At 38.8% G+C, this 27457-nt stretch overlaps 1 protein-coding gene across 35 annotated transcripts; it reads right to left on the reverse strand.

Moving 5' to 3' along the window:
• On the reverse strand, positions 1–27098 carry LOC126609999 (putative pentatricopeptide repeat-containing protein At1g16830). Of its 35 annotated transcripts, none has more exons than XM_050277945.1 (12): positions 24292–24342; positions 23601–23698; positions 23407–23485; positions 22789–22846; positions 22184–22249; positions 21349–22082; positions 20708–20756; positions 14432–16674; positions 13750–13847; positions 13477–13634; positions 12314–12469; positions 11929–12216 (listed from the first exon to the last, which is right to left on the reverse strand). In XM_050277945.1, exon 8 carries the CDS (start codon positions 16499–16501, stop codon positions 14516–14518), a length of 1986 nt encoding a protein of 661 aa, XP_050133902.1. In that variant the 5' UTR covers positions 16502–16674; positions 20708–20756; positions 21349–22082; positions 22184–22249; positions 22789–22846; positions 23407–23485; positions 23601–23698; positions 24292–24342; the 3' UTR covers positions 11929–12216; positions 12314–12469; positions 13477–13634; positions 13750–13847; positions 14432–14515. The 35 variants fall into 35 exon arrangements, with proteins under 35 accessions (XP_050133904.1, XP_050133903.1, XP_050133902.1 ...); XM_050277940.1 differs by having other exon boundaries at positions 22184–22340; XM_050277942.1 differs by having other exon boundaries at positions 23328–23485.
• Between the last annotated feature and the right edge of the window lie 359 nt (positions 27099–27457).

Below are 27457 nucleotides of genomic sequence, written 5' to 3' on the forward strand. Positions count from 1 at the left end.
TAGAAAACAAACATTAAATTTGCCATTACCCAATCATGTACTTGATCACATACCAAGGTAGTGAGACTAACATTATTAATCTATAAGATTAGAAATCTTAAGGAAAACAAATGTTGAGTTAGTAGTAGTCTCACATAGCAATCTCTAACAAAAAGTTGAAAATAAAAATGTAAACGCATGTCTGAATCAGTATCAATCTTCTTCCTCAACAAAAAAAGTTCCAGCTTTTCTTGCAAAAACACACATAACCTAATGCTCAGTCTTCCCAAAATTAAAACCAAATGGTGCTGCTGCTGGTGTTGGTGGCCAAGCACTGAAAACTGGAATTCGTCCATTAAAAGTCCAACTAAACAACCCTGCAAAGCAACTAAACTAATTACAGCAACTTTACCCAAACATAAATACAACAGTTACACAAACCCTACAATCAAAGGTCTAATTTTCAACTAAATAAAACAAACCCATTAATAATTTCAGTGTCATCCAAAATCACAAATACACAAATCTAAAATAGAGACTTTAAAGAGCTATTTGAAATTAATATCATGTATGATTCTAAATTCCTAATTATAATGGAAATGAAATAGAAAATTTATTCATTTAAACACTCCATGAACAACACAACACTATCACGCCACAAATTCGAATTGCAATGATACATGCTTGATCACACAAACTTTTTGTTCAGCAATCTGATTACGAAACAACCAACTAATTAAATACCTAATGATAGGGTTCAACATTATTTGTTGCAGGTATTAGTATTCATTAGCATTTCTAAGAAGTAATGACCAAAGAATATGGTCTTGTGTCAATTCAAGCTATTAGCGACACTAATATATATCTTTTATGGGTTAAACTTCGACTCAAAAATCAACCTCAACACCACCTAATCCTGTTACCACCTAAGCCGGGGCAGACGGTCGACAGTGCATAACAGAAATGCCAACTCAACCTAATTGTATGATGTGTCCAATGAAAATTTCTATCGCAAACTCAGCAGAGTTGCTCTATATAGTTCATGTAACATAAAGTTAAAAACAGAATTCATTGATGAATTATACTTCCCAACTATGTTTTTTCAGAAACCTATAATGTTTCATACAGTTGAGTATAGTTCGATATCAAATGTAACAATGTACACTCAGACAAAACAAAAATGCACCAAAACCCTCCATGGACTTTTCCTTTCTCCATGTTGCAGCGATAGTCTTAGAGCTCTCACAACATCACAGATGCATGACCGAGAGTGTATTCGACAACCTTGTCTCTAATCCTTTTCATCAGTTGGTCCTAAAACAACTCTATTCTTTTAAGTTCATCTTCTTTTTCGGTATCAACACCAATGTTCTAAGAAACTAGCCTAGAGCGCCTCCAAGGCTGGGCGTGAGAGTTGCCGCCTCAGTTTTGTGGGAGTGGGCAGAGGCGTCGCCGGAGCGCAGGGCGTTCATCTGGGCGTTTTTTCTTCAAAATCCAAGTTTTCTGAAATGTTTTTCTGCTGTTCTAGTTTCAACGAAGAAGGAGAGACTTTCTCTCTCCAAATCCCATAAATTTCCATAATAATTGCTCCACTCAGCCTTTATTTCATGTTAAGTTCCCTACAATATTCCAGCAGCTAGGATTAGATTTGTGGCGGAATTGGAAATAGTAGCGAAAGCAATAGTTCCAGTATGGAAACGTCCAAGTGATTGGGTATGAAGTTATTAGGGCTTTCATGAGAAGCACCAGATAGTTAGATGAGCATCATGATGCATCGAAAGGATTTGGGAGAGGGGCGACGCAAGGGAAGGGAGAGGGGCGATTGGGAGAAACGGGAAAGGGTCCTTCCAAGCTCTCGGTTGTCAGGAAGGAATGTGAGATACAAGCATTTAGCCAGAGATTTCAAAGTAGAGCAAAAGGTTTTCATCCTAGAAGTGGAAGACAAGTCCTTGGGTGAAAGGATATGTTTAACTGAGAGGACTAGATTCAGAGGGTTTCAGATTTCTTTTGACTTGGGCTGTGCCTCTTGGCTCAGTCTTCAGATTAAAACGGCGATCACAGCAAGTGCTCGGAGCTTTTTCAGACTGTATAGGGGTCTTAACTACCAGTTTTGGGTGGAAAGCTTCAACAACAAGAATGGGATCTTCCTTGTTCTGTCCAAATCAGAAAATCAGGGGCTTGTAAGGAAGATTATCGTCCCCAAAGGAGCCAATTTCTTCGGGTGGAGGAAAATGGATGAGTTATTGTCCGAAATCTTGCGAGGAGGAAAGAAAGGGGGGGTTGCCTCTGGTACCCTTTTTCAGTCAAAAAGGCTTGCGAGGAGGGAGGCACCCGAGCCCCCGAGGATCCATTCGTGTGTGGTTCCTCAGTTGTCATATAAAGATGCAGCTCTCGGAGGCATAAAGGCAACAAACCTGGTGCCGAATGCAATCGCAGGTGAGAAAATTTGGATTGAGAAGAGTCGGACCAAGAGTGACAAATCCCCGGAAGCCTTTAACTGGGGAAGTGTAATTGTCTGTGAGAGACAAGTGGTGCATCAGCCCTGGAGAGAGGTGGAGGACTCACTTCTAAATATCATGGGAAGGAAAGCAAGCCTTGTGCCCTTCCAATGCAATAAGGCTTTGTTTGTTTGTAAGAATGAGGAGGAAGCAGCACAGATTGCCCAAATTGGCGTCCTTTCCATGATTGGATTCTCCGAAGTGGTGCTGTCCGGATGGTGGGAAAGCATCAAACCAAGCGAGAGGAAGGTGGTCAGTTATGGAGGATGGATTGCTCTGGAAGGATTATCGCCGCATCTGTGGACAAGCGATTTCTTTCATGAGATCGGCGACGCTTGCGGTGGTTTGATAGAAATTGACCGGAAAACAGCTGATTTTGAATTCTTGCTTGAAGCTAAGATAAGAATCAAACAAAACAATACTGGCTTTATTCCAGAGTTTGTGGAAGTGGCAGATGGAGATTTTGTCGTCAGGGTAAAAATTAGACAAATTACGCCAGCAAGGAGACCTAAGGCTTCGGTAGCCGAGTACGGAGAATCTCGTCATCTGAAGATGTCACGTCGCCCTTTGAAGGCCGAACTGAAGACACAGAAGGTGAACGGAATACTGCCTCCGGCAATGGCGATTTCTAATCCGGGAAATCAATCTTGTCCCTGAGTCGAGTCACGTGCGTGCTTTCAGATTGGGGAGTTTAAATGTCCCATCACCATGGGCTCTGGCAGAAAGCAAGGTGTGTTGTCGGGAGAAAAGTTGACAGACGGTGGGCGGAGTAAGGAATTGGAAGTTTACGTCCGGGAAAAGCAAGGTGTCTTATCAGGTGAACAAAAGTTGTCAGAAGGAGGGAGCAGCTCCCCAAGCAGAAAGTTTGTCCGGGTGGAAGAAGGATTGATTTCAAACGGTGGGAATTATTTTAATCTGTCAAAAGGATTGTCTTCAACAGTGGGTGGGATTTCTAATTGTCTGGAAAAGGAATTTTATATTCATGAAGAGGTTGCAAGTGGGTTTTCCACACATCAGGGGGTTTTTAATATTAATTTTGAGGGGAAGGTGGGTTGCGGCCCAATCAAAGCTTATGACGGACAGTCCCAAGTGGATTGTGGGTCTACTAGTGATCAAAAGATTTTCAATGTTTTTGTTGGGGGAAAGGACGGGTCCGGCCCACACAAAGTCTGTAACGGACATATCCAAATTGGGGCATTTCTTGGGTCTCCCCAGAGACCCATATCGTTAGAACTCTTTGGGCTAAATCCTCGGGCCCATCACGGAAATGAAGTTATGGTGATGCCAAATTTTCAGTCTGTGGATCTGTTTCACACAGTCTAGATGGCATCAGAAAGGAGCACCTCCCGGGCCCACGAGAAGGGAATTGAAGCCACTATAATTTGCAGTAATCTGAAATTTCTTGCGAAATTCGGAGACTTAGCCAATGTACCGAAAAGGTTTAAACTTGTTTATCCAAAAGAGTTCGGATCGCGGCTAAACCTCAATGAGGAAGATACGCCAAAGAAAATCGGTGCTTCTAATCTTCTATCCCCAAATGACGATTCGGATCAGGACGAAGAGATGGAGGAGTTATTGGGTCACAATCCTCTTTGTGTAACATCAGTCGCAGAGAGGATGGAATCGGTCATCGGCAATATTTCCTCAACAAACTTTTTTCCAACTGTGGATTTCGATTACCTTGCTCAAATCACGCATGCTGAGGAAGATGATTGGTCTCAGGTTTCTGAATCTGAAGTTGAGCCCGGGGATTCGTCCCAAGATGAAAAGGCTAATTTCGATCCAATTGAAAGTGGTGAAGGTATACTGCAGAATCTATTCTCCGATGGAGACAAGGAAATGATTTCGGCAACTGAAGAGGAGGGTACCCTACGGGATTACAGACAAGATCTTGAGGTAGTCAAACAAAATCAAACCAAGGAAAATGACGACAACAACAACGTGATTAAATATAGCAGGAGGAAAAGGTTCAGCCGAGTCTCTGACAAATGGGAGCCTACTGGACGATCTAGCGAATTTTTGTCAAACATGAAGATTTCGTTGCTGCCACTAAAAAAATCCTTATTCCTGGGTAAAAGCTCAGGGGTGCGGGTGGGAAGAGGAGAGAAAAAGAAGAGCAAAAGGGGTTTGATAAATTTAAATGAAGATAATTAGCTGGAATATTAGAGGTTTGGGTAGCAGAAGGAAAAGGGTTCTTTTGAAGGACTACTTCCGCCGAGCACGGGCTGATATCATCATTTTACAAGAAACAAAAACGGTCACAATTGATAGAAAGCTAGTGGCAAGTGTGTGGGGAAGCAGATTTAAAGAATGGGTTTTCGTCCCTGCTCGAGGAAGTTCTGGAGGCATAGTTGTAATGTGGAACACTAAACATATTTCAGTAGTCGAGTCTCTAGTAGGAGTGTTATCAGTTTCCATCAAAATTAGAGAGTCGAACGGTTTGGAATGGTGGCTCTCAGGGGTCTACGGCCCTTGCAAATATAGGGAGAGACAAGATTTCTGGGAAGAACTAGCTGGCCTTTATGGTCTTTGCGGTCCAAGATGGTGTGTGGGGGGAGATTTTAATGTGGTGAGATTTGAAAACGAGAAGTCAAATGGGGGAAGGCCCAATGCAAGTATGAGGATCTTTAACCAGTTTATCCAGGACTCTGAACTCATTGACCCAGATCTGCTCAACGCTCAGTTCACTTGGTCTAATTTTCGAGAAGAAACAATTTGCCGAAGATTAGACAGATTCTTATTCTCTGGTGGTTGGGAGGAGTCGTTTCCACATGCAAGGCAAAAGGCTCTGGCAAGGGTAACCTCTGATCATTGCCCAATCGAATTAGATACCAACAATGTGACGTGGGGGCCAGGCCCTTTCAGGTTCGAGAATTCATGGCTACAACATCCAGACTTTAGAAACAATCTCAAAAAGTGGTGGCTTTCTGCGATAGTCAAAGGTTGGGAGGGGTACAAATTTTCCAGTAAGTTAAAAATTATTAAAAAGAAATTGCAATCTTGGAGCAAGGAGGTCTTCAGAGACACTGAGAGAAATCTTAAGGAAGCCCATGCCAAATTAGAGGAAATTGACTTTAAAGAAGGAAGGGAAGGTCTAGACCCGGACTCCAAAAGAAAGAGGGAAGAGACCCGCTTCCTAGTGGAAGATTTGGTTTGGAAGGAAGAAGTAAAGTGGAGGCAGAGAAGCAAAGTGGAGTGGGCCAAAGATGGGGATGGCAACACTAGATTTTTCCATAAGGTAGCAAGTGAGAGAAGGAAGAGAAATTTTATAGAGAGATTGGAAGCGGAAGATGGTAGAATGGTAGAAGGGGTAGAGGAGATTGAAAACGAAATCATTCATTTTTTCAAGTCTCTGTTCAGTAGCATCAAAGAGGAGTGCTGGGGGTTGGTTGGTATTAATTGGTGTCCAATTAATGCCAACGAGGCAGCTTGGCTTGAACGACCGTTCGAGGAAGACGAAGTCAAAAAAGCCGTTTTCGATTGCGGGAATGATAAGTCCCCTGGCCCGGATGGCTTCTCTTTGCAAATGTTCCAAAGTTGTTGGGATATTTTGAAGGCGGATATCTTGAAAGTGTTGGAAGAGTTCTTCGAAAATGGGATTATAAACGCAGTAACAAATGAAACTTATATCTGCCTAATCCCAAAAAAGGCAAATTCTGTGAACTTGAGGGACTATAGGCCTATAAGCTTAGTTACCAGTCTTTACAAGGTAGTGGCAAAAGTCCTTGCTACAAGGCTAAAGAATGTCATGGGCAGTACAATTTCCCCATCTCAAGGAGCTTTTGTTAAAGACAGACAAATTCTGGACGCTGTCCTCGTAGCAAACGAGGTGGTCGAAGAGGTGAGGCAGAAGAAGGAGGAGGGTTTGGTTCTTAAGATCGATTTCGAAAAAGCTTATGACCATGTCGATTGGAGATTCTTGGAAGAAGTATTACTGAGAAAGGGATTCGGGTATAGATGGAGAAAATGGGTGCTCGTTTGCATAAGCACGGCTAATTTCTCAGTTTTGATTAATGGGAGACCTAGGGGAAAATTCAAAGCTTCAAGAGGACTGAGACAAGGTGACCCTTTGTCTCCGTTCTTGTTCACCCTAGTTGTAGACGTGCTGAGCAGATTGATTGAGAAGGCTCAAGAGAATCATTTGATCCAAGGGCTGCGTGTTGGGCAAGATAACGTGGAGATTTCTCATCTTCAATTTGCGGATGACACCATCTTTTTCTTGGCAGGGCATGAGGAGGCTTGGAACAATTTATTACATTTGCTGCAAATTTTTGGCAAGGTTTCAGGTTTGAAGATTAACAAAGCAAAGTGTTCCTTGGTGGGAATTAATTCTGATGGTGAGAAAATTACAAGGCTAGCAAGTTCTTGGGGCTGTGAGGTGGGCAGTTGGCCATTGAAATACTTGGGTCTTCCCCTCGGAGGTAAGCCAAAATCTATTAAGTTCTGGGACCCGGTGGTAGAGAAGGTGGAATCGAGACTTCAGGGTTGGAAGAAAGCTTTTTTATCTAGAGGCGGAAGATTAACATTGATCCAAGCTGTCCTGGGATCCTTGCCCATATACTACATGTCCCTGTTCAAAGCCCCACGCGGGGTCATTGGGAGATTGGAAAAGCTAATGAAAGGGTTCCTTTGGGAAGGGGTTGAGGAAGGAAAGAAGTTTCACTTGGTCAAGTGGGAGAAAGTGTATAAAAGCAAGGAGGAAGGTGGCCTTGGTCTGGGAAATTTGAGAAATCAGAATGCCGCCTTATTAGTCAAGTGGCTGTGGAGATTCCCGCGCGAATCAAACTCTCTTTGGAATAGGGTGATTAAGAGCAAGTACAGTCTGGTGGCAAATGGTTGGGATGCTAATTGTCCGAGTCGAGGCTCGAGCAGGTGTCCCTGGACAGACATCTCGGCTGGTTACCCTCCCTTTCTTCACTCATGCAACTTCGAGGTTGGTAACAGAGAGAGGCTGAGATTCTGGGAGGACGGTTGGTTGGAGGGCGGTCCGTTGAAGGAGCAATTCCCTAGATTATTTTCTTTATCAAGGACAAAAAACCAAAGTATTTCCAATTTGGTAGCTTCTTCTTTACAGCCGGTCAGTTGGAATTTAGAGTTTAGGAGAAACCTAAGAGAGTCGGAGATTGAAGAGGTGGCTGGTTTACTGCAGAAGGTGGAGTCCGTACGGCTGTGCCATTCTAGAGAAGACAGGAGAAGATGGAATTTAGAAGGCTCTGGCCAGTTCACTTGCAAATCCTATAACTCTTTCCTTTGCAACAATGATGTTGTGCAACAATTTCCCCCTTTTGCTCAGATATGGAAAGCAAAAGTGCCTCCAAAAGTCAAAATCCTTGTGTGGCTAGTGGCGCTCGGGAAGGTTAATACTTGTGATCAAGTCCAAAGACGAATGCCTTTTGCATGCTTCTCCCCCCATTGGTGCACTTTGTGCAAAACCGGGGAGGAAAGCGCCAACCATGTTTTCCTCCATTGTCCGTATAGCATTCAACTCTGGTGGAAATTGCTCAAGGAAGCCGGAGCAAGATGGGTCACCCCAAAGGGTTGTTTTGAGCTCCTGAGCACTAAATTCGAAGGCCTAGGGAAAGGGAGGAAAGCCAAAACTTTGTGGGGATCTCTGTTGATTGCCCTCTTCTGGAACATTTGGTTGGAGCGTAATAAAAGAGTCTTTGAGGATTACAAGGGAGTGGGGGTTGAGGAGCTTTGGGATAGAGTTAAACACTGGGCAGCCCTTTGGGCTTCGGTTTCAATGGAGTTTAGAGATTACAATTTCTCTTCTATTTTTAGGGATTTGTTAGCAGCCGTTATTTGATTTGGTCTAGCTTTTCCTCTGTTCAATTAGTTTTCTTTAGGGGTCCTTGCTAGTTCTCTTATAGCCCCAGGTGGATATCTTTTCCACGTGGTTTACTTTTTCTCTTTTGTAATTCTTTCGTTTTATAAAATTCTATCGTTTCTTTTCAAAAAAAAAAAAAAAGTTCCCTACAATGAACACACACACACTCACACATACCAAACATAAAACACTTACCCAGTTGGAAATGATTTTTGCATATATAGGCAAAAGACAGCATGATTCAAATATAATTTTATTAGGGTTGGTAAAAGCACAACTCATCCAACAAGATGTCTGTCTATCGTACAAAGATCCACTGTCAACTATAATTGCAACTGTGATTCTTCTGTCACACACTTTAGTTCCATCATACGTACCAAACCCCACCAAACCACATGCTAATTAAACTAATTAACAAAGTAAAATCATCTTTAGTCTTTAATATCCAAAGCCCGAAAAATGTTGCCCTCCCTTTGCTAACCAAATACAGAAAGAATATAACACATTTTCTATCAAAATATTATACAAATATGTACTAAATAGACCAATTTTCGAGAGGATTTAGCTGCCGCTAGCATCCAATAATTGATTTACCAATCAATTTAGAGGTTGGTCTCTGATGTAGGACAGAAATCCGATTATTTCACATGCAATAAAACTAAAATAAGGAAACGCCGAGCAATAAATAAAAATGATTGGAGAATTGGTAATTCACGTGTTAATAGATTATTTGCTACGGTCATATCTCGAAAGTTGATGTTTTGAACTTTTCTTGTTGAATGAACGCTACTTTCATTTCTGGTGCGGTCGTAGAAGAGGTGTTCAATTCTCCCACGAAAGTGGGTAGAGCCATCTTTTACAGAAAATCATCGAAACAACAGTCTACTAATAAATGGAGTCTTTTAGGGTTTCAAGGGCATTATTATATGTAGTTATTTTCATTTTAATTTCCTAAGTCTTTTGAGTTTTCCAAAAGGTTGTAAAAGGCTTATTTAAGCCATGGCTTTGTAATCATCTAGACACTTTTCAATCAATTAATCAAATTATCCTTTGGGATTTCTATCAAACTGGTAGACTCCAGTAACTTTGTTCTCTAAGGGATTACGCTGGTAACCCTTTCATTGCTTCGTGCTGCGTCAGTCTCAATCCTAAAGCACCCGATATCATTGGAGCCTACACCAATGCTGCACATCACACTATAAACTATACGGAAAGCAAAGCAAATGACCAAAAAATTAATTAAATTAAAATCCCACAACACCGGAGGAAGAGGCATGGAGCCTCTCCTCATCTAGAGACTGCAAAATCCAAATTCATCACATATATATTTTGCTTCTCCCACCCATAATATAATTCTGGCACTTTAGGATATCTTCGGACGAAGAATGTGCAACAAATCTACTTAGTTCTAACTTCGAACACACCGTGGGATTTAAAAGAGATTGCATACCCATCCGGAAACCATACAGAAGATAGAAACTGCAAAAACTTTTTTCTTCTTATCTGGTTTCACCGAAAACGATGCAAGCTTCCTTTTGGCTGTCTTTGTTACACATCACTGGATAAGGAGTACACTCTAAGAACAGACAGAAAGAAAACATACACAGAACAGACATATAACTAGCATACAAAGAGCCCCCAAACACTTACTATTGGATTTGATATCAGTTTTACAATCAGCCTTTGATATCAATTCCACAATTTGGAATTCATATCAATCTTTTAAAACCCCACAGGCTATTCATGTTTGAGAAGGCATCAGACATGCCCATCAAAATCATTACCAAGCTTAGATACTTTCAGAGTACGTGAAGTGGGGTCACTTACATTCTGTATCAAAAAACCCGACTCCCTACATGTAAACATGAAGTCCTAGAATTGGATGCATGGTAATTGTTAATTCTAAAAGCGACTTAATAGATATAAACTAAAGGAGCACAAATTTGCATCTCTGCTATCGTACTAAAGTATCAATCATAATGGCCTATGAGGAGTGTTTAAAAAGAATTAAATCTCAGCCAGAGACCACCAATTGGTATTCAACCTCACTTCCAGAAAATTAGTCAGGAAACAATGAGATAAAGAGTTTCAAAAATAAGAAATATAAGCATTAAATGCTGTACAAATTCTGATAAGTTAGTCTAGGATAACAACTATCGTTTTTATGCAACACTTGGTATAAAGATAGTGTTTTTTGCAGGCGTTGGTATAAAGATAGTCTGGAACTTTTGGTCAAGTAGGTTACAATGGATTTATGATGTACCTCGTATTGTTATTTTCAATATTGAGTGTCAATCACACAAATTCACACTTGATATTTTCCCTCACCGACACCACCTTTACGGGATTTTAATCTACAAAGTTATGCAATACCATACCCATACATTGGATATTACCATAATCACCAATAATATTCCACAGAAGATATACACATTTGGTGACAATCATACATTTGATTCCTACAATATATTTCATGTCTTGCAGAAAAAATAGAAATTTAAAAAAAAATACACAGAAAAAAAGGGTACCTCATACTTTCCCTGCAGCTGCTCTTCAAAAGTCAAAAAGCTTCAGATCCTAAGTACCAAGCAAATATTGAAGTGATTCAATAATTATAAAAAAAATTAACCATGCATGGAACAAAACTTAGAAATTAAACAATTATCAAAGCTTGTGAAGAATGCTAAATCCAACTAATTCTAAACATAAAGTAACCCGAAAGAGATAAAACTTATCAATTCTATAAAAATTATCACCCTTTAGAGAAAATATCCAATATCCAATTAACCTAATTGTATTAAAAACCTAGCAAATCTCCATTGAATTAAGCACAGTTCGCACTAAATTATCCATCTTTTCTTTTCACAGTAAATTAATGATAAGACCATGAGCATGTAAGTCTGGACCACTACGACCAAAATTCCAGCAATCAATAACCATAACTATAAATTTTGACAAACTTACAATTGCTACAGTGTTTGACAATGATCAGACAAAAACTGAATCTTTCGTGGAGCCGCAGATATTCAATCAGAAAAACTGAATAATCGAATTAGTTGACTAAATTTATGGAAGAAAGAGAGAAGAGGGGAATGGAGGAGAACAGGAGCAAGGAGACGAAATCAGATTCAGAGTTTGAGAGTCAATTGCTAAATTTGGATGAACTGACCTTTACGATGTGCAACAGGCCATCAGCTACCCCAGCAATCTCTCGATCACCGACAGTTGGAAGAATAAATTAGTGGGTAGCTGTCAGATCTCACTCACTCTCTGCAGGCATGGGCCTCCTCAATTTCCGTCATCTTCCTCTCTGCGCTCTCTCTCTCTCTCTCTCTCTCTCTCTCTCTCTCTCTCTCTCTCTCTCACTCTGCAACGGCATGGCTCACAGCCACATTGTCTGTGCGAGGCCTTCCCCGATCTCTCTACCCTCAAATCATACACCCAACTCCCTCTCTTTCTCTCCCCCAAATGATGCCGTGAAGCCCTCTTTCTCTCCCCCAATTCGTGCAAGAAATTTCTCTCTCTCTCTCTTCCAAAGGAACCGTTTCCCAGGCCCAAATGTAGCGGCCCAATCCGGGTGTTTTGGCCGAAGCACATCCCACACACACAATGGCAACCTTGTAATTGAAGCAAAATAGAGACCCCATTCCATAGGCAACATGAATAGTGCCAGTTCGGAACTCTACTTTAGACTAAAGTAATTAAACATAACATCTACAACTCTCTTACAAAACACAATCTTAAAATGGTATCCTCAAAAGAACTAGTATCCAGACTCAAATCAGCATGCATGTTGTCGCCAACAAGTAGCCAGTTGCAAATATTCAAGAGTTATTCATAGTTAGCAAGCATAGATGTAAAAGACTCAAATCAGCAAGCACGTTGTTGCCAACAAGAAACCAGTTGCATTTCCTGTAAAAACAAAGAATAAACTGTTTAAACATTCAAGAGTTATTCATAGTTAGCATACATGTAAATACAAGACCAATAGTTGCATTTCCTTACTAACCTTTGGGCCTCTTGTGGTTTTTCTTTGAGTGCAAGACTGATTCGCATCCTTCCTCTCCCAATGGCCTGCAACTGAGAAAGGCAGTGACGCCACAGAGAACCAATGGACTGAAGCTTATTGTAGAGAACTCTATATGTTCAGAAGTTCCATATTAACCTACACAGTACAGTATAAATCAATGGTGATATAGTTGTTTGTCGCAATTGAAATGATCGAACTATTGTGATTTCAAGGTTCCTATTACTAAGGAAGTTACAGACTCTCTTGGAGCATCTTGATTTTCATGCAGGCTTGATTTAAAGGCAAGAAACATGCTTAGAGACACTCATTAAATTCTTGCTTATAGCTTGGGAATCATATTTGTTTTCACATATCTCGGTCGAAATGAATCAATACTATAGTAAAAGTATCAAGTTACAAATTGTTCGTCGACAAAGAACAATTCTTACATCATGTTTATTCACCAAACATATCAGATTCAATTTCCATGAATCATGAAACTTGTAGTAGACCGTATGATATTGCTTCCACTTAAAAATACAACACAGCATCAAAGAATTTGCAAATGAAAAAACAAAAACACCAGCAGAAGACTCAATTTATAATCGGCTTAAGAGTGCGTACCACATTGAACCATTGTAGGTATAGAGACCAAATTATAACCAAAGTTTGAAAATGCATATACCAACACATGTGTGGAATTAGGAAAAAAAATGGTAGGATTTGGCAATTACATATGTATAAACATAATGTGATTTTAAACCTAGACAAATCTTCCAATCTGAAAACAAACAAAGGTAAACAAGTGAGTATTAATTATATTTTCCAGCAAAGGAAAAAAGAAAGAAATGCTAAATAGCATTGCTAAGTATATCATCTAGAAGGAATTGAAGATACGAAAACTTCTATGAAGGAATTGAACTTTGGCAGTTCAGTGAAAAGCAACGGTATCTATAAAACACAATAGAACCAAGCATATTATACAAAAGTATAATCTTTATGGAATATGTATCAAATCCTTAACTGGAGGTCATTACTACTCTGTACCACAACAAAGATGAAAAAGAGTTTCAATGAATTATTGGGGGGTCAACACCGTCTTTCTGTAAAGTGATACACGACGAGGAGTAATCGATGTGTTAATCAAAAGTGGAGACACTCACAAAGCAGATAGATATGAAGCCCAATTGCTCCGTTGGTATGAAGTTGGGAGTATAAGTCTATCCCCAAAAGCCGATGCACCTGCTCAAATCAAATGGTTAACACTGTTCTCCCACGTTCTCATTGGGCATCCATAACCCCACAATAACTAGGTCATGACCTACATATATCGATATTCACAAAGGGATAAGCATACTTCAAAATGAGGAAATCGCAAGGTGGTAACTAGAAAGCACCTGCAGAAACTTTGCAGAAATCTGATGATTAAAACTCACAACTTCAAAAAACTGGGCAAACTAATGCTGATATTTGTAGGATTGTTGACCACGTAGATAACCCCAAACTAAGCAACCCTGACGAGTATAGGAGCCAGCTGCCAGAGACAAACATACAGTGAATCATAGTGATATGAATCATCAACTAAAAGAAGTGAAGAATGAACACACTCCTGAGTTTTACCCCTTCCCTTATTTGCTACAATAAATTGTGCAAGATAAATGAGATATACCCCTCTAAATGTTATAAATTTGTAAAATTATAAGGCATGGTACATTTTCCCCAAATTACTAATAAACAAGCTCCCCTTTTCGGGAAAAAAATGAACACAAATAAACAAGTTTCTCTTTTATTTGTTAGATTATTATTCTATTCAAATCTATTTTGTGCTCCTAATAAGTAATAATTGAAACAATAAGTGAAACCCACACGATTTTAGGAATGAGAAACAAGCTTTTGTTTGGAGAAATCACACCTAGCATCTTTTAGGTTATAGCATTTGATAAACGAGTTTTTTTTTTTTTTTTTTTTGAAATAAAAAAAAGCAACCAACCAACAACCCAAATATCCAAAATAAATTCTTAAATTCAAATTGACTGTTTTAAGAATTAATCCCAAAGGCCAAAGGCAATTCAAAGATAACCAATTAGACAGGAAAGAAATTGAAGCTACAAGAATTACCTTTAGCATGCTAGATGAAATACCATTTAAACTGTCAATTCCAAGATAAGACATTGAAGAGGCAAATCTTAACCACTATAAATCTCATGCCATTGAAGCAGCCACATCATAAACGTCTTCAGAGCCAGATGTCTCCACAAATCGATCAGTTTCTGAAGTAACATCTGAAAATGCAATGAGGCCATCATCTACTTTCATGCCTTCGGCAACTTCTTCAGAAAGTAATTCTTGCACTACCTTAGAAGATATCAAACCCAAACTTCTCATCTCAATCCATAGTTCAATAACTGAATTAGAATGATATGGTCTACAGAGGAATTTTGATAATCTCAAGAAAGTATTGGAGCTCAGTTCTACTTTTGCTTCTATCATCTCTTGTAGCATTAAATTAACCATATTAAGATCTCTTTCTTTAACAAAACCAGAGACCATTACATTGTATGTATGTACAGTAAGAGCCAAGCCGACCTCCTTCATATGGCAATAGAGTGACCAAGCCTCTCCAGCTCTACCACCCATAAAGAGCCCTATAATGGCAACTGTGTATGCTGCAACATCAAGGGTGTAGCCCTCTTCAACTGCTTTTCTAAACACTCTAATGGCCGCATTAAATTTACGGACCTTTATAAGCCCATCCATGACCACAGTATGAATATAAACATCCTGTCCAGGGAAACTCTGGAGAATCCGATAATACGCATCAACTGCTTCGTCAACTCTTCTTGCCTTGCATAACCCATCTACTAATCCAACAAAAGTATACTTATCTGGGGTAAGGCCTTTATCAAGCATATCATTATAAAACTTTACAGCAAGAGATGGAAACCCGGCTTTACAAAAATAACAGAGAAGTGAGTTACATAGCAATAAGTCAGCTTCTATGTCAAGTCCACGAACCAACTTGGGTAACATATCAAACCTCCTAGACAAACACAAGGTGGATAATAATGAAGAGACAGTACAAGAATCAGGAGCCAAGTTCCGTGATCGCATGCTAACAAAAACATCAATGGCATCATCACACCTCCCAGCTTTGGCAAAGGAGTCTATTAACACATTACAAAGAACGAGGTCAAGGGCATATCCTTTGGATTCCATAATATTTAGAATATTGAATGCTTCACTAACCATATTAGATTTTAAAAATCCCCTGATTAAAGTTGTGTACGTTACAATACTAGGAGAAGAACCAGTCTCAACCATCTTCTCCAATAACTTACCAGCCACATCAAGTCTCTGCAACCGACAAAACCCATTCATCAACATACTCCAAACATTTACAGACACAGCGATACCCAAAGTAATCAATAGACCCAAAACTTGATGCGCCTCCACTATTTTACCCATTTTGCATAAACAGCTCAAAATCATCTCAAATGTCTCCACTTTGGGGTGATATCCCCAGCGCAACATCATTCTAAACACATCTCCAATGTGATATAAATCTTTGAGATTACATAAATTACACAGTGCAATGTTAAAAGTCAAAAAATTTGGCCTTCGGGTCTCTTTCAGAAACTTAATAGCTAAATCCACATGCCCAATTTTGAACAAGGCATCAATGATTATGTTACGAGCAAATGTGTTTGGAGTAAAGCCATTAGTACCCATTAGCTCAATAGCCTCAAAGACCATTGTATACATTTCGCCACGCCAATAAATCCTCAACAACAGCAAAAATGTTTGAGATTTTACAACACACCCCATGCTCTCTAGTTCCCTAATAACCAATTTAACGGTTCTGTATTGTTCCATCACGCGCTTGATCACACCAGCCATGTGATCAATCACAATCTTATTGTGAAAAAAATTATGTTGTCCGGCACACCACAAGAAGAATCTCAGTGCAATCAAATCAGAAGGGCAGTTTAATAAAGTGGAATGCACAACTTGATGATTGAGTTTACTTGTTTGTCGGTCAAAAAGTTTCGGGAAATTTTCCTGGGTTTTGTTAGTTGGACACATCTTTGGTGATGAAAAGTGGCAGATAGGCAGCATGCGCAGTGCTCTGATGATTTGGGTTGGGCCTCTGGGTACAAAACAATACCTAAATCTCCATACTATTTCCATGAATCAGTATCAATCTTCTTCCTCAACAAAAAAGTTCCAGCTTTTCTTGCAAAAACACACATAACCTAGTGCTCAGTTTTCCAAAAATTATAACCAAATGATTCTGCTGCTAGTGTTGGTGGCCAAAGCACTGAAAACTGGAATTCGTCCATTAAAAGTCCAACTAAACAACCCTGCAAAGCAACTAAACTAATTACAGCAATTTTACCTAAACATAAATAGAACAGTTACACAAACCCTACAATCAAAGGTCTAATTTCAACTAAATAAAACAAACCCGTTAATAATTTCAGTGTCATCCAAAATCACAAATACACAAATCTAAAATACAGACTTTAAAGACCTATTTGAAATTAATATCATGTATGATTCTAAATTTCTAATTATAATGGAAATGAAATAGAAAATTTATTCATTTAAACACTGCATGAACAACACAACACTATCACAACACAAATTCCAATTGCAATGATACATGCTTGATCACACAAACTTTTTGTTCAGCAATCTGATTACGAAACAACCAACTAATTAAACACCTAATGATAGGGTTCAACATTATTTATTGCAGGTATTAGTATGCATTAGCATTTATAAGAAGTAATGACCAAAGAATATGGTCGTGTGTCAATTCAAGCTATTAGCGACACTAATATATATCTTTAATGGGTTAAACTTCGACTCAAAAATCAACCTCAACACCACCTAACCTGTTACCACCTAAGCCGGGGAAGACGGTCGACAGTGCATAACAGAAATGACAACTCAACCTAATGGTATGATGTGTCCAATGAAAATTTCTATCGCAAACAACTCAGCAGAGTTGCTCTATATAGTTCATGTAACATGAAGTTAAAAACAGAATTCATTGATGTATTATACTTCCCAACTATGTTTTTTCAGAAACCTATAATGTTTCATACATTTGAGTATAGTTCGATATCAAATGTAACAATGTACACTCAGACAAAACAAAAATGCACCAAAACCCTCCATGGACTTTTCCTTTCTCCATGTTACAGCGATAGTCTTAGAGCTCTCATAACATCACAGAAGCATGACCAAGAGTGTATTCAACAACCCTGTCTCTAATCCTTTTCATCAGTTGGTCCTAAAGCAACTCTATTCTTTTAAATTCATCTTCTTTTTCGGTATCAACACCAGTGTTTTAAGAACCTAGCCCAGAGCGCCTCCGAGGCTGGGTGTGAGAGTTGCCGCCTCAGTTTCGCGGGAGTGGGCGGAGTCGTTGCCGGAGCGCGTCTAGGAGGCAGAGGCGCGACTCAGGGTGATCTGGGCGTTTTTTTCTTAAAAATCCAAGTTTTCTGAAATGTTTTTCTGCTGTTCTAGTTTCAACGAAGAAGGAGAGACTTTCTCTCTCCAAATCCCATAAATTTCAATAATAATTGCTCCACTCAGCCTTTATTTCATTTTAAGTTCCCTACAATGAACAATGAACACACACACACACACACACTCACACACACCAAACACAAAACACTTACCCAGTTGGAAATGATTTTTGCATATATAGGCAAAAGACAGCATGATTCAAATATAATTTTATTAGGGTTGGTTGGTAAAAGCACAGCTCATCCAGCAAGATGTCTATCGTACAAAGATCCACTGTCAACTATAATAGCAACTGTGATTCTTCTGTCACACACTTTAGTTCCATAATACGTACCAGACCCCACCAAACCACATGCTAATTAAACTAATTAACAAAGTAAAATCATCTTTAGTCTTTAATATCCAAAGCCTGAAAAATGTTGCCCTCCCTTTGCGAACCAAATACAGAAAGAATATAACGCATTTTCTATCAAAATATTATACAAATATGTACTAACTAAACCAATTTTCGAGAGGATTTAGCTGACGCTAGCATCCAATAATTGATTTACCAATCAATTTAGAGGTTGGTCTCAATCCTAAAGCACCCGATATCATTGGAGCCAACACCAATGCTGCACATCACAATATAAACTATACGGAAGGCAAAGCAAATGACCAAAAAATTAATTAAATAAAAATCCCACAACACCAGAGGAAGAGGCGTGAGCCTTGCCTCATCTAGAGACTGCAAAATCCAAATTCATCACATATATATTTTGCTTCTCCCACCCATAATATAATTCTGGCTCTTTAGGATATCTTCAGACGAAGAATGTGCAACAAATCTACTTAGTTCTAACTTCGAACACACCGTGGGATTTAAAAGATATTGCATACCCATCGGGAAACTATACAGAAGATAGAAACTGCAAAAACTTTTTTCCTCTTATCCATTTTCACCGAAAACGATGCAAGCTTCTTTTTTGCTATGTCTCTGTTACACATCACTGGATAAGGAGTACACTCTAAGAACAGACAGAAAGAAAACATACACAGAACAGACATATAACTATCATACCAAGAAGCCCCCAAACACTTACTATTGGCTTTGATATCTGTTTTATAATCAGCCTTTGATATCAATTCCACAATTTGGAATTGATTTCTTCTTTACAGCCGGTCAGTTGGAATTTCGATTTTAGGAGAAACCTAAGAGAGTCGGAGATTGAAGAGGTGGCTGGTTTACTGCAGAAGGTGGAGTCCGTACGGCTGTGTCATTCTAGAGAAGACAGGAGAAGATGGAATTTAGAAGGTTCTGGCCAGTTCACTTGCAAATCCTATAACGTTTTCCTTTGCAACAATGAAGTTGTGCAACAATTTCCCCCTTTCGTTCAGATTTGGAAAGCAAAAGTGCCTCCAAAAGTCAAAATCCTTGTGTGGCTAGTGGCGCTCGGGAAGGTTAATACTTGTGATCAAGTCCAAAGACGAATGCCTTTTGCATGTTTCTCCCCCCAATGGTGCGCTTTGTGCAAATCCGGGGAGGAAAGCGTCAACCATGTTTTCCTCCACTGTCCGTATAGCATTCAACTTTGGTGGAATTTGCTCAAGGATGCTGGAGCAAGTTGGGTCACTCCAAAGGGCTGTTTTGAGCTCCTAAGCACTAAGTTCGAAGGCCTAGGGAAAGGGAGGAAAGCCAAAACTTTGTGGGGATCTCTGTTGTTGGCCCTCTTCTGGAACATTTGGTTGGAGCGTAATAAAAGAGTCTTTGAGGATTACAAGGGAGTGGGGGTTGAGGAGCTTTGGGATAGAGTAAAACACTGGGCAGCCCTTTGGACTTCGGTTTCTGTGGAGTTTAGAGATTACAAGTTCTCTTCTATTTTTAGGGATTTGTTAGCTGCCGTTATTTGATTTGGTCTAGCTTTTCCTCTGTTCTCTTAGTTTTCGTTAGGGGCCCTTGCTAGTTTTCTTCTAGCTCCAGGTGGATATCTTTTCCACGTGGTTTACTGTTTTTCTTTTGTATTTCTTTCGTTTTATAAAATTCTTTCGTTTCTTTTCAAAAAAAAATGTTTGAGAAGGCATCAGACATGCCCGTCAAAATCATTACCAAGCTTAGATAGTTTCAGAGTACGTGAAGTGGGGTCACTTACATTCTGCATCAAAAAACCCGACTCCCTACATGTAAACATAAAGTCCTAGAATTGGATGCATGGTAATTGTTAATTCTAAAAGCGAATTAATAGACATAAACTAAAGGAGCACAACTTGGCATCTCTGCTATCATATTAAAGTATCAATCGTAATGGCCTATGAGGAGTGTTTAAAAAGAATTAAATCTCAGCCAGAGACCACCAATTGGTATTCAACCTCACTTCCAGAAAATTAGTCAGGAAACAATGAGATAAAGAGCTTCAAAAATAAAAAAAATAAGCATTAAATGCTGTACAAATTCTGATAAGTTAGTCTGGGATAACAACTATCGTTTTTATGCAACACTTAGTATAAAGACAGTGTTTTTTGCAGGAGTTGGTATAAAGATAGTGTGGAACTTTTGGTCAAGTAGGTTACAATGGATTTATGATGTACTTGGTATTGTTATTTTCAATATTGAGTGCTAATCACACAAATTCACACTTGATATTTTCCCTCACCGACACCACCTTTACAGGATTTTAATCTACAAAGTTATGCAATACCATACCCATACATTGGATATTACCATAATCACCAATAATATTCCACAGAAGATATACACATTTGGTGACAATCATACATTTGATTCCTACAATATATTTCATGTCTTGCAGAAAAAATAGAAATTAAAAAAAAAAAAAAAAAACGCACACACACACACACACACAAAGAAAAAAAGGGTACCTCATACTTTCCCTGCAGCTGCTCTTCAAAAGTCAAAAAGCTTCAGATCCTAAGTACCAAGCAAATATTGAAGTGATTCAATAATTATAAAAAAAATCAACCATGCATGGAACAAAACTTAGAAATTAAACAATTATCAAAGCTTGTGAAGAATGCTCAATCCAACAAATTCTAAACATAAAGTAAAACGAAGGAGATAAAACTTATCAATTCTATAAAAATTATCACCCTTTAGAGAAAATATCCAATATCCAATTAACCTAATTGTATTAAAAACCTAGCAAATCTCCGTTGAATTAAGCACAGTTCGCACTAAATTATCCATCTTTTCTTTTCACAGTAAATTAATGATAAGACCATGAGCATGTAAGTCTGGACCACTACGACCAAAATTCCAGCAATCAATAACCATAACTATAAATTTTGACAAACATAAAATTGCTACAGTGTCTGACAATGATCAGACAAAAACTGAATCTTTTGTGGAGCCGCAGATATTCAATCAGAAAAAATGAATAATCGAATTAGTTGACTAAATTTATGGAAGAAAGAGAGAAGAGGGGAATGGGGGAGAACAGCAGCAAGGAGACGAAATCAGATTCAGAGTTTGAGAGTCAATTGCTAAATTTGGATGAACTGACCTATTCGATGTGAAACAGGCCATCAGCTACCCCAGCAATCTCTCGATCACCAACAGTTGGAAGCCTAAATTAGTGGATAGCTGTCAGATCTCACTCACTCTCTGCAGGCATGGGCCTCCTCAATTTCCGTCATCTTCCTCTCTGCGCTCTCTCTCTCTCTGTGCAACGGCATGGCTCACAGCCACATTGTCTGCGCGAGGCCTTCCCCCATCTCTCTACTCTCAAATCATGCACCCAACTCCCTCTCTTTCTCTCCCCCAAATGATGCCGTGAAGCCCTCCTCCAAATCATGCCGTGAAGCCCTCTTTCTCTCCCCTAATTCGTGCAAGAAATCTCTCTCCCTCTCTCTCTCTTCCAAAGGAGCCGTTTCCCAGGCCCAAATGTAGCGGCCCAATCCGGGTGTTTCGGCCGAAGCACATCCCACACACACAATGGCAGCTTTGTAATTAAAGCAAAATAGAGACCCCATTCCATAGGCAACATGAATAGTGCCAGTTCGGAAATCTACTTTAGACTAAAGTAATTAAAAATAACATCTACAACTCTCTTACAAAACACAATCTTAAAATGGTATCCTCAAAAGTATTAGTATCCAGACTCAAATCAGCATGCATGTTGTCGCCAACAAGTAACCAGTTGCAAATATTCAAGAGTTATTCATAGTTAGCAAGTATAGATGTAAAAGACTCAAATCAACAAGCACGTTGTTGCCAACAAGTAACCAGTTGCATTTCCTGTAAAAACAAAGAATAAACTGTTCAAACATTCAAGAGTTATTCATAGTTAGCAAGCATACATGTAAATACAAAACCAACAGTTGCATTTCCTTACTAACCTTTGGGCCCCTTGTGGTTTTGCTTTGAGTGCAAGACTAATTCGCATCCTTCCTCTCCCACATGGCCTGCAACCGAGAAAGGCAGTGACGCCACAGAGAACCAATGGACTGAAGCTTATTGTAGTGAACTCTATATGTTCAGAAGTTCCATATTAACCTACACAGTACGGTATATATCAATGATGATATAGTTGTTTGTCGCAATTGAAATGATCGAACTATTGTGATTTCAAGGTTCCTATTACTAAGGAAGTTACAGACTCTCTTAGAGCATCTTTATTTTCATGCAGGCTTGATATAAAGGCAAGAAACATGCTTAGAGACACACTCATTAAATTCTTGCTTATAGCTTGGGAATCATATTTGTTTTCACATATCTCGGTGGAAATGAATCAATACTATAGTAAAAGTATCAAGTTACACATTGTACGTCGACAAAGAACAATTCTTATATATTTGCTTACAGCATGCATGTTGTTGCCAACAAGTATACCGTATGATATTGCTTCCACTTAAAAATACAACAAAGCATCAAAGAATTTGCAAAAGAAAAAACAAAAACACCAGCAGAAGACTCAATTTATAATTGGCTTAAGAGTGCGTACCACATTGAACCATTGTAGTAGGTATAGAGACCAAATTATAACCAAAGTTTGAAAATGCCTATACCAACACATGAGTGGAATTAGGAAAAAAGAAAGGCAGGATTTGGCAATTACATATGTAAACCTAATGTGATGTTAAACCTAGACAAATCTTCCAATCTGAAAACAAACAAAGGTAAACAAGTGAGTATTAATTATATTTTCCAGCAAAGAAAAAAAGAAATAAATGTTAAATAGCATTGCCAAATATATCATCTAGAAGGAATTGAAGATACGAAAACTTCTATGAAGGAATTGAACTTTGGCAGTTCAGTGAAAAGCAACGGTATCTATAAAACAATAAAACCAAGCATATTATGCAAAAGTATAATCTTTAGGGAATATGTATCAAATCCTTAACTGGAGGTCATTACTACTCTGTACCACAACAAAGATGAAAAAGAGTTTCAATGAATTATTGGGGGGTCAACATCGTCTTTCGGTAAAGTGATACACAACGAGGGGTAATCGATGTGTTAATCAAAAGTGGAGACACTCACAAAGCATATAGATATGAAGCCCAATTGCTCTGTTGGTATGAAGTTGGGAGTATAAGTCTATCCCCAAAAGCCGACGCACCTGCTCAAGTCAAATGGTCAACCCTGTTCTCCCGCGTTCTCATTGGGCATCCATAACCCCACAATAACTACATCATGACCTACATATATCAATATTCACAAAGGGATAAGCATACTTCAAAATGAGGAAATCGCAAGGTGATAACTAGAAAGCACCTTCAGAAACTTTGCAGAAATCTGATGATTAAAACTCACAACTTTAATAAACTGGGCAAACTAATGCTGATATTTGTAGGATTGTTGACCACGTACATAACCCCAAACTAAGCAACTCTGACGAGTATAGGAGCCAGCTGCCAGAGACAAACATACAGTGAATCATAGTGATATGAAGCATCAACTAAAAGAAGTGAAGAATGAAAAACAAACTCCTGAGTTTTGCCCCTTCCCTTATTTGCTCCAATAAATTGTGCAAGATAAATGAGATGTACCCCTCTAAATGTTATAAATTTGTAAAATTATAAGGCATGGTACATTTTCCCCGAATTACTAATAAACAAGCTCCCCTCTTCGGGAAAAAAATGAAAACAAATAAACAAGTTTCTCTTTTAGTTGTTTGATTATTATTCTGTTCAAATCTATTTTGTGCTCCTAATAAGTAATAATTGAAACAATAAGTGAAAGCCACACGATTTTAGGAATGAGAAACAAGCTTTTCTTTGGAGAAATCACAACTAGCATCTTTAAGGTTATCGCATTTGATAAATGAGTTTTTTTTCTTTTTTTTTTCTTTTTTTTTGAAAAAAAAAGGTACCAACCAGCAACCCAAATATCCAAAATAAATTCTTAAATTCAAATTGAATGTTTTAAGAATTAATCCCAAAGGCCAAAGGCAATTCAAAGATAACCAATTAGACAGGAAAGAAATTGAAGTTACAAGAATTACCTTTAGCATGCTAGAAGAAATGCCATTTAAACTGTCAATTCCAAGAGAAGACATTGAAGAGGCAAATCTTAACCACTATAAATCTCAAGCCATTGAAGCAGCCACATCATAAACGTCTTCAGAGCCAGATGCCTCCACAGATCGATCAGTTTCTGAAGTAACGTCTGAAAATGCAATTAGGCCATCATCTACTTTCATGCCTTTGGCAACTTCATCAGAAAGTAATTCTTGCACTACCTTAGAAGATATCAAACCCAAACTTCTCATCTCAATCCATAGTTCAATAACTGAATTAGAAAGATATGGTCTACAGAGGAATTTTGATAATCTCAAGAAAGTATTGGAGCTCAGTTCTACTTTTGCTTCTATCATCTCTTGTAGCATTAAATTAACCATATTAAGATCTCTTTCTTTAACAAAACCAGAGACCATTACATTGTATGTATGTACAGTAAGAGCCAAGCCGACTTCCTTCATCTGGCAATAGAGTGACCAAGCCTCTCCAGCTCTACCACCCATAAAGAGCCCTATAATGGCAACTGTGTATGCCGCAACATCAAGGGTGTAGCCCTCTTCAACTGCTTTTCTAAACACTCTAATGGCCGCATTAAATTTACGGACCTTTATAAGCCCATCCATGACCACAGTATGAATATAAGCATCCTGTCCAGGGAAACTCTGGAGAATCCCATGATACGAATCAACTGCTTCATCAACTCTTTTTGCCTTGCATAACCCATCTACTAATCCAACAAAAGTATACTTATCTGGGGTAAGGCCATTATCAAGCATATCATTATAAAACTTTACAGCAAGAGACGGAAACTTGGCTTTACAAAAATAACAGAGAAGTGAGTTACATAGCAATAAGTCAGCTTCTATGTCAAGTCCACGAACCAACTTGGGTAACATATCAAACCTCCTAGACAAACACAAGGTAGATAATAATGAAGAGACAGTACAAGAATCAGGAGCCAAGTTCCGTGATCGCATGCTAACAAAAACATCAATGGCATCATCACACCTCCCAGCTTTGGCAAAGGAGTCTATTAACACATTACAAAGAACGAGGTCAGGGGCATATCCTTTGGATTCCATAATATTTAGAATATTGAATGCTTCACTAACCATATTAGATTTTAAAAATCCCCTGATTAAAGTCGTGTACGTTACAATACTAGGAGAAGAACCAGTCTCAACCATCTTCTCCAATAACTTACCAGCCACATCAAGTCTCTGCAACCGACAAAACCCATTCATCAACATACTCCAAACATTTACAGACACAGCAATACCCAAAGTAATCAATAGACCCAAAACTTGATGCGCCTCCACTATTTTACCCATTTTGCATAAACAGCTCAAAATCATCTCAAATGTCTCCACTTTGGGGCTATATCCCCATTGCAACATCATTCTAAACACATCTCCAATGTGATATAAATCATTGATATTACATAAATTACACAGTGCAATGTTAAAAGTCAAAAAATTTGGCCTTCGGGTCTCTTTCAGAAACTTAATAGCTAAATTCACATGCCCAATTTTGAACAACGCATCAATGATTATGTTACGAGCAAATGTGTTTGGAGTAAAGCCATAAGTACCCATTAGCTCAATAGCCTCAAAGACCATTGTATACATTTCGCCACGCCAATAAATCCTCAACAACAGCAAAAATGTTTGAGATTTTACAACACACCCCATGCTCTCTAGTTCCCTAATAACCAATTTAACGGTTCTGTATTGTTCCATCACGCGCTTGATCACACCAACCATGTGATCAATCACAATCTTATTGTGAAAAAAATTATGTTGTCCGGCACACCACAAGAAGAATCTCAGTGCAATCAAATCAGAAGGGCAGTTCAATAAAGTGGAATGCACATCTTGATGATTGAGTTTACTTGTTTGTCGGTCAAAAAGTTTCGGGAAATTTTCCTGGGTTTTGTTAGTTGGACACATCTTTGGCGATGAAAAGTGGCAGATAGGCAGCATGCGCAGTGCACTGATGATTTGGGTTGGCCCTCTGTGTAGAAAACAATACCTAAATCTCCATACTATTTCCATGAAAGTTCAACTTTTCCTGCAATGCAATGCAATGCAATCTAATACTAGGCACCAAAAGAGCCCTAGAGTATTGGCATTTTAGGTTTCAAGTGATGAAACTGATATCTGACCAGAACGGCTCCTAAGTTTTAGCAGATAGAGACACATGTAGGGAAAAATCAAATTAAGGGTACTTACTTTCATCTGCTTGCCACTCATCATAAACCCTGGATTACTGCAGCATGTATGAATGAATTAGCTGAAGAATAAAAACCCATTTGGCCTTTGGGATTTGGGAACCAAGCCTCCAAATACACCTGCAACCCACCACCCATACAATAAATACTGAATAAAATAAACACACCACATTTAACATGGAAGCAGCAGCCGCAACATATAATCAAAAGCAGACAAGTACCTGAGGAGGAGGGTGCGTCGACTGGAGATATAAAATGGAGGTGTGGAGAAAAACAATTAACAAAACCCATTGCTTCTCGGATTCAATCATTCTCTCTCTCTTTATAATAAAAATTAAAACAATAATATAGTTTGTGATCAATAAATCACGTGATTAAAGATATAAAAAGAATGATTTGTCCTCAGTTGTATAGTAGAATTTTCAGTAAACTCCGTGTTAATAATGCATAAATCGTAAAAAACTAGATAGATGGTTCATAATGTGTTTACCAAATTCGTCTATCTATTTTTTACCGTGTGAATTACGAGCTTAGAATTTCTTCATCTCGCTCTTTTTTTCAAGGAGGTTCATAATGCTTTTAATAAAATTTCGGTTCGATTTAGAATTTCAGAATCTCGTCCCAAGAGAGATTTGTTCGAGATTCATGTTACCATTTTTGGATCAGGATCCCGATCCGAACCACCCCCAACTCTATCGGTTGCCCAATTGATCGGGAAATTAGGTCAAATTGCCCTTGGTTCCAAAAAAAAAAAAGTGGTTCCAAAAAAAAAAAAAAAAAGTGGTCTACAAGTGCAAAAATGGAGAGCAATTGGGCCAAGGGCTTGGTCCTTTCAGCTGCCCTTGCAACTTGTGTATGGGCTTGCACCCTACAGAAATGGACTGATTGGGGCCCCGCATGTGCACAGCCAGAGCCAACTG

The sequence above is a fragment of the Malus sylvestris genome, chromosome 17 (assembly GCF_916048215.2).
Source record: "Malus sylvestris chromosome 17, drMalSylv7.2, whole genome shotgun sequence".
Classification (NCBI taxonomy): domain Eukaryota; kingdom Viridiplantae; phylum Streptophyta; class Magnoliopsida; order Rosales; family Rosaceae; genus Malus; species Malus sylvestris.

Bases quoted from the DNA above. Each gene is read 5' to 3' on its own strand.
- LOC126609999 (XM_050277947.1), bottom strand. From the start codon at position 26,361: ATGGAAATAGTATGGAGATTTAGGTATTGTTTTCTACACAGAGGGCCA.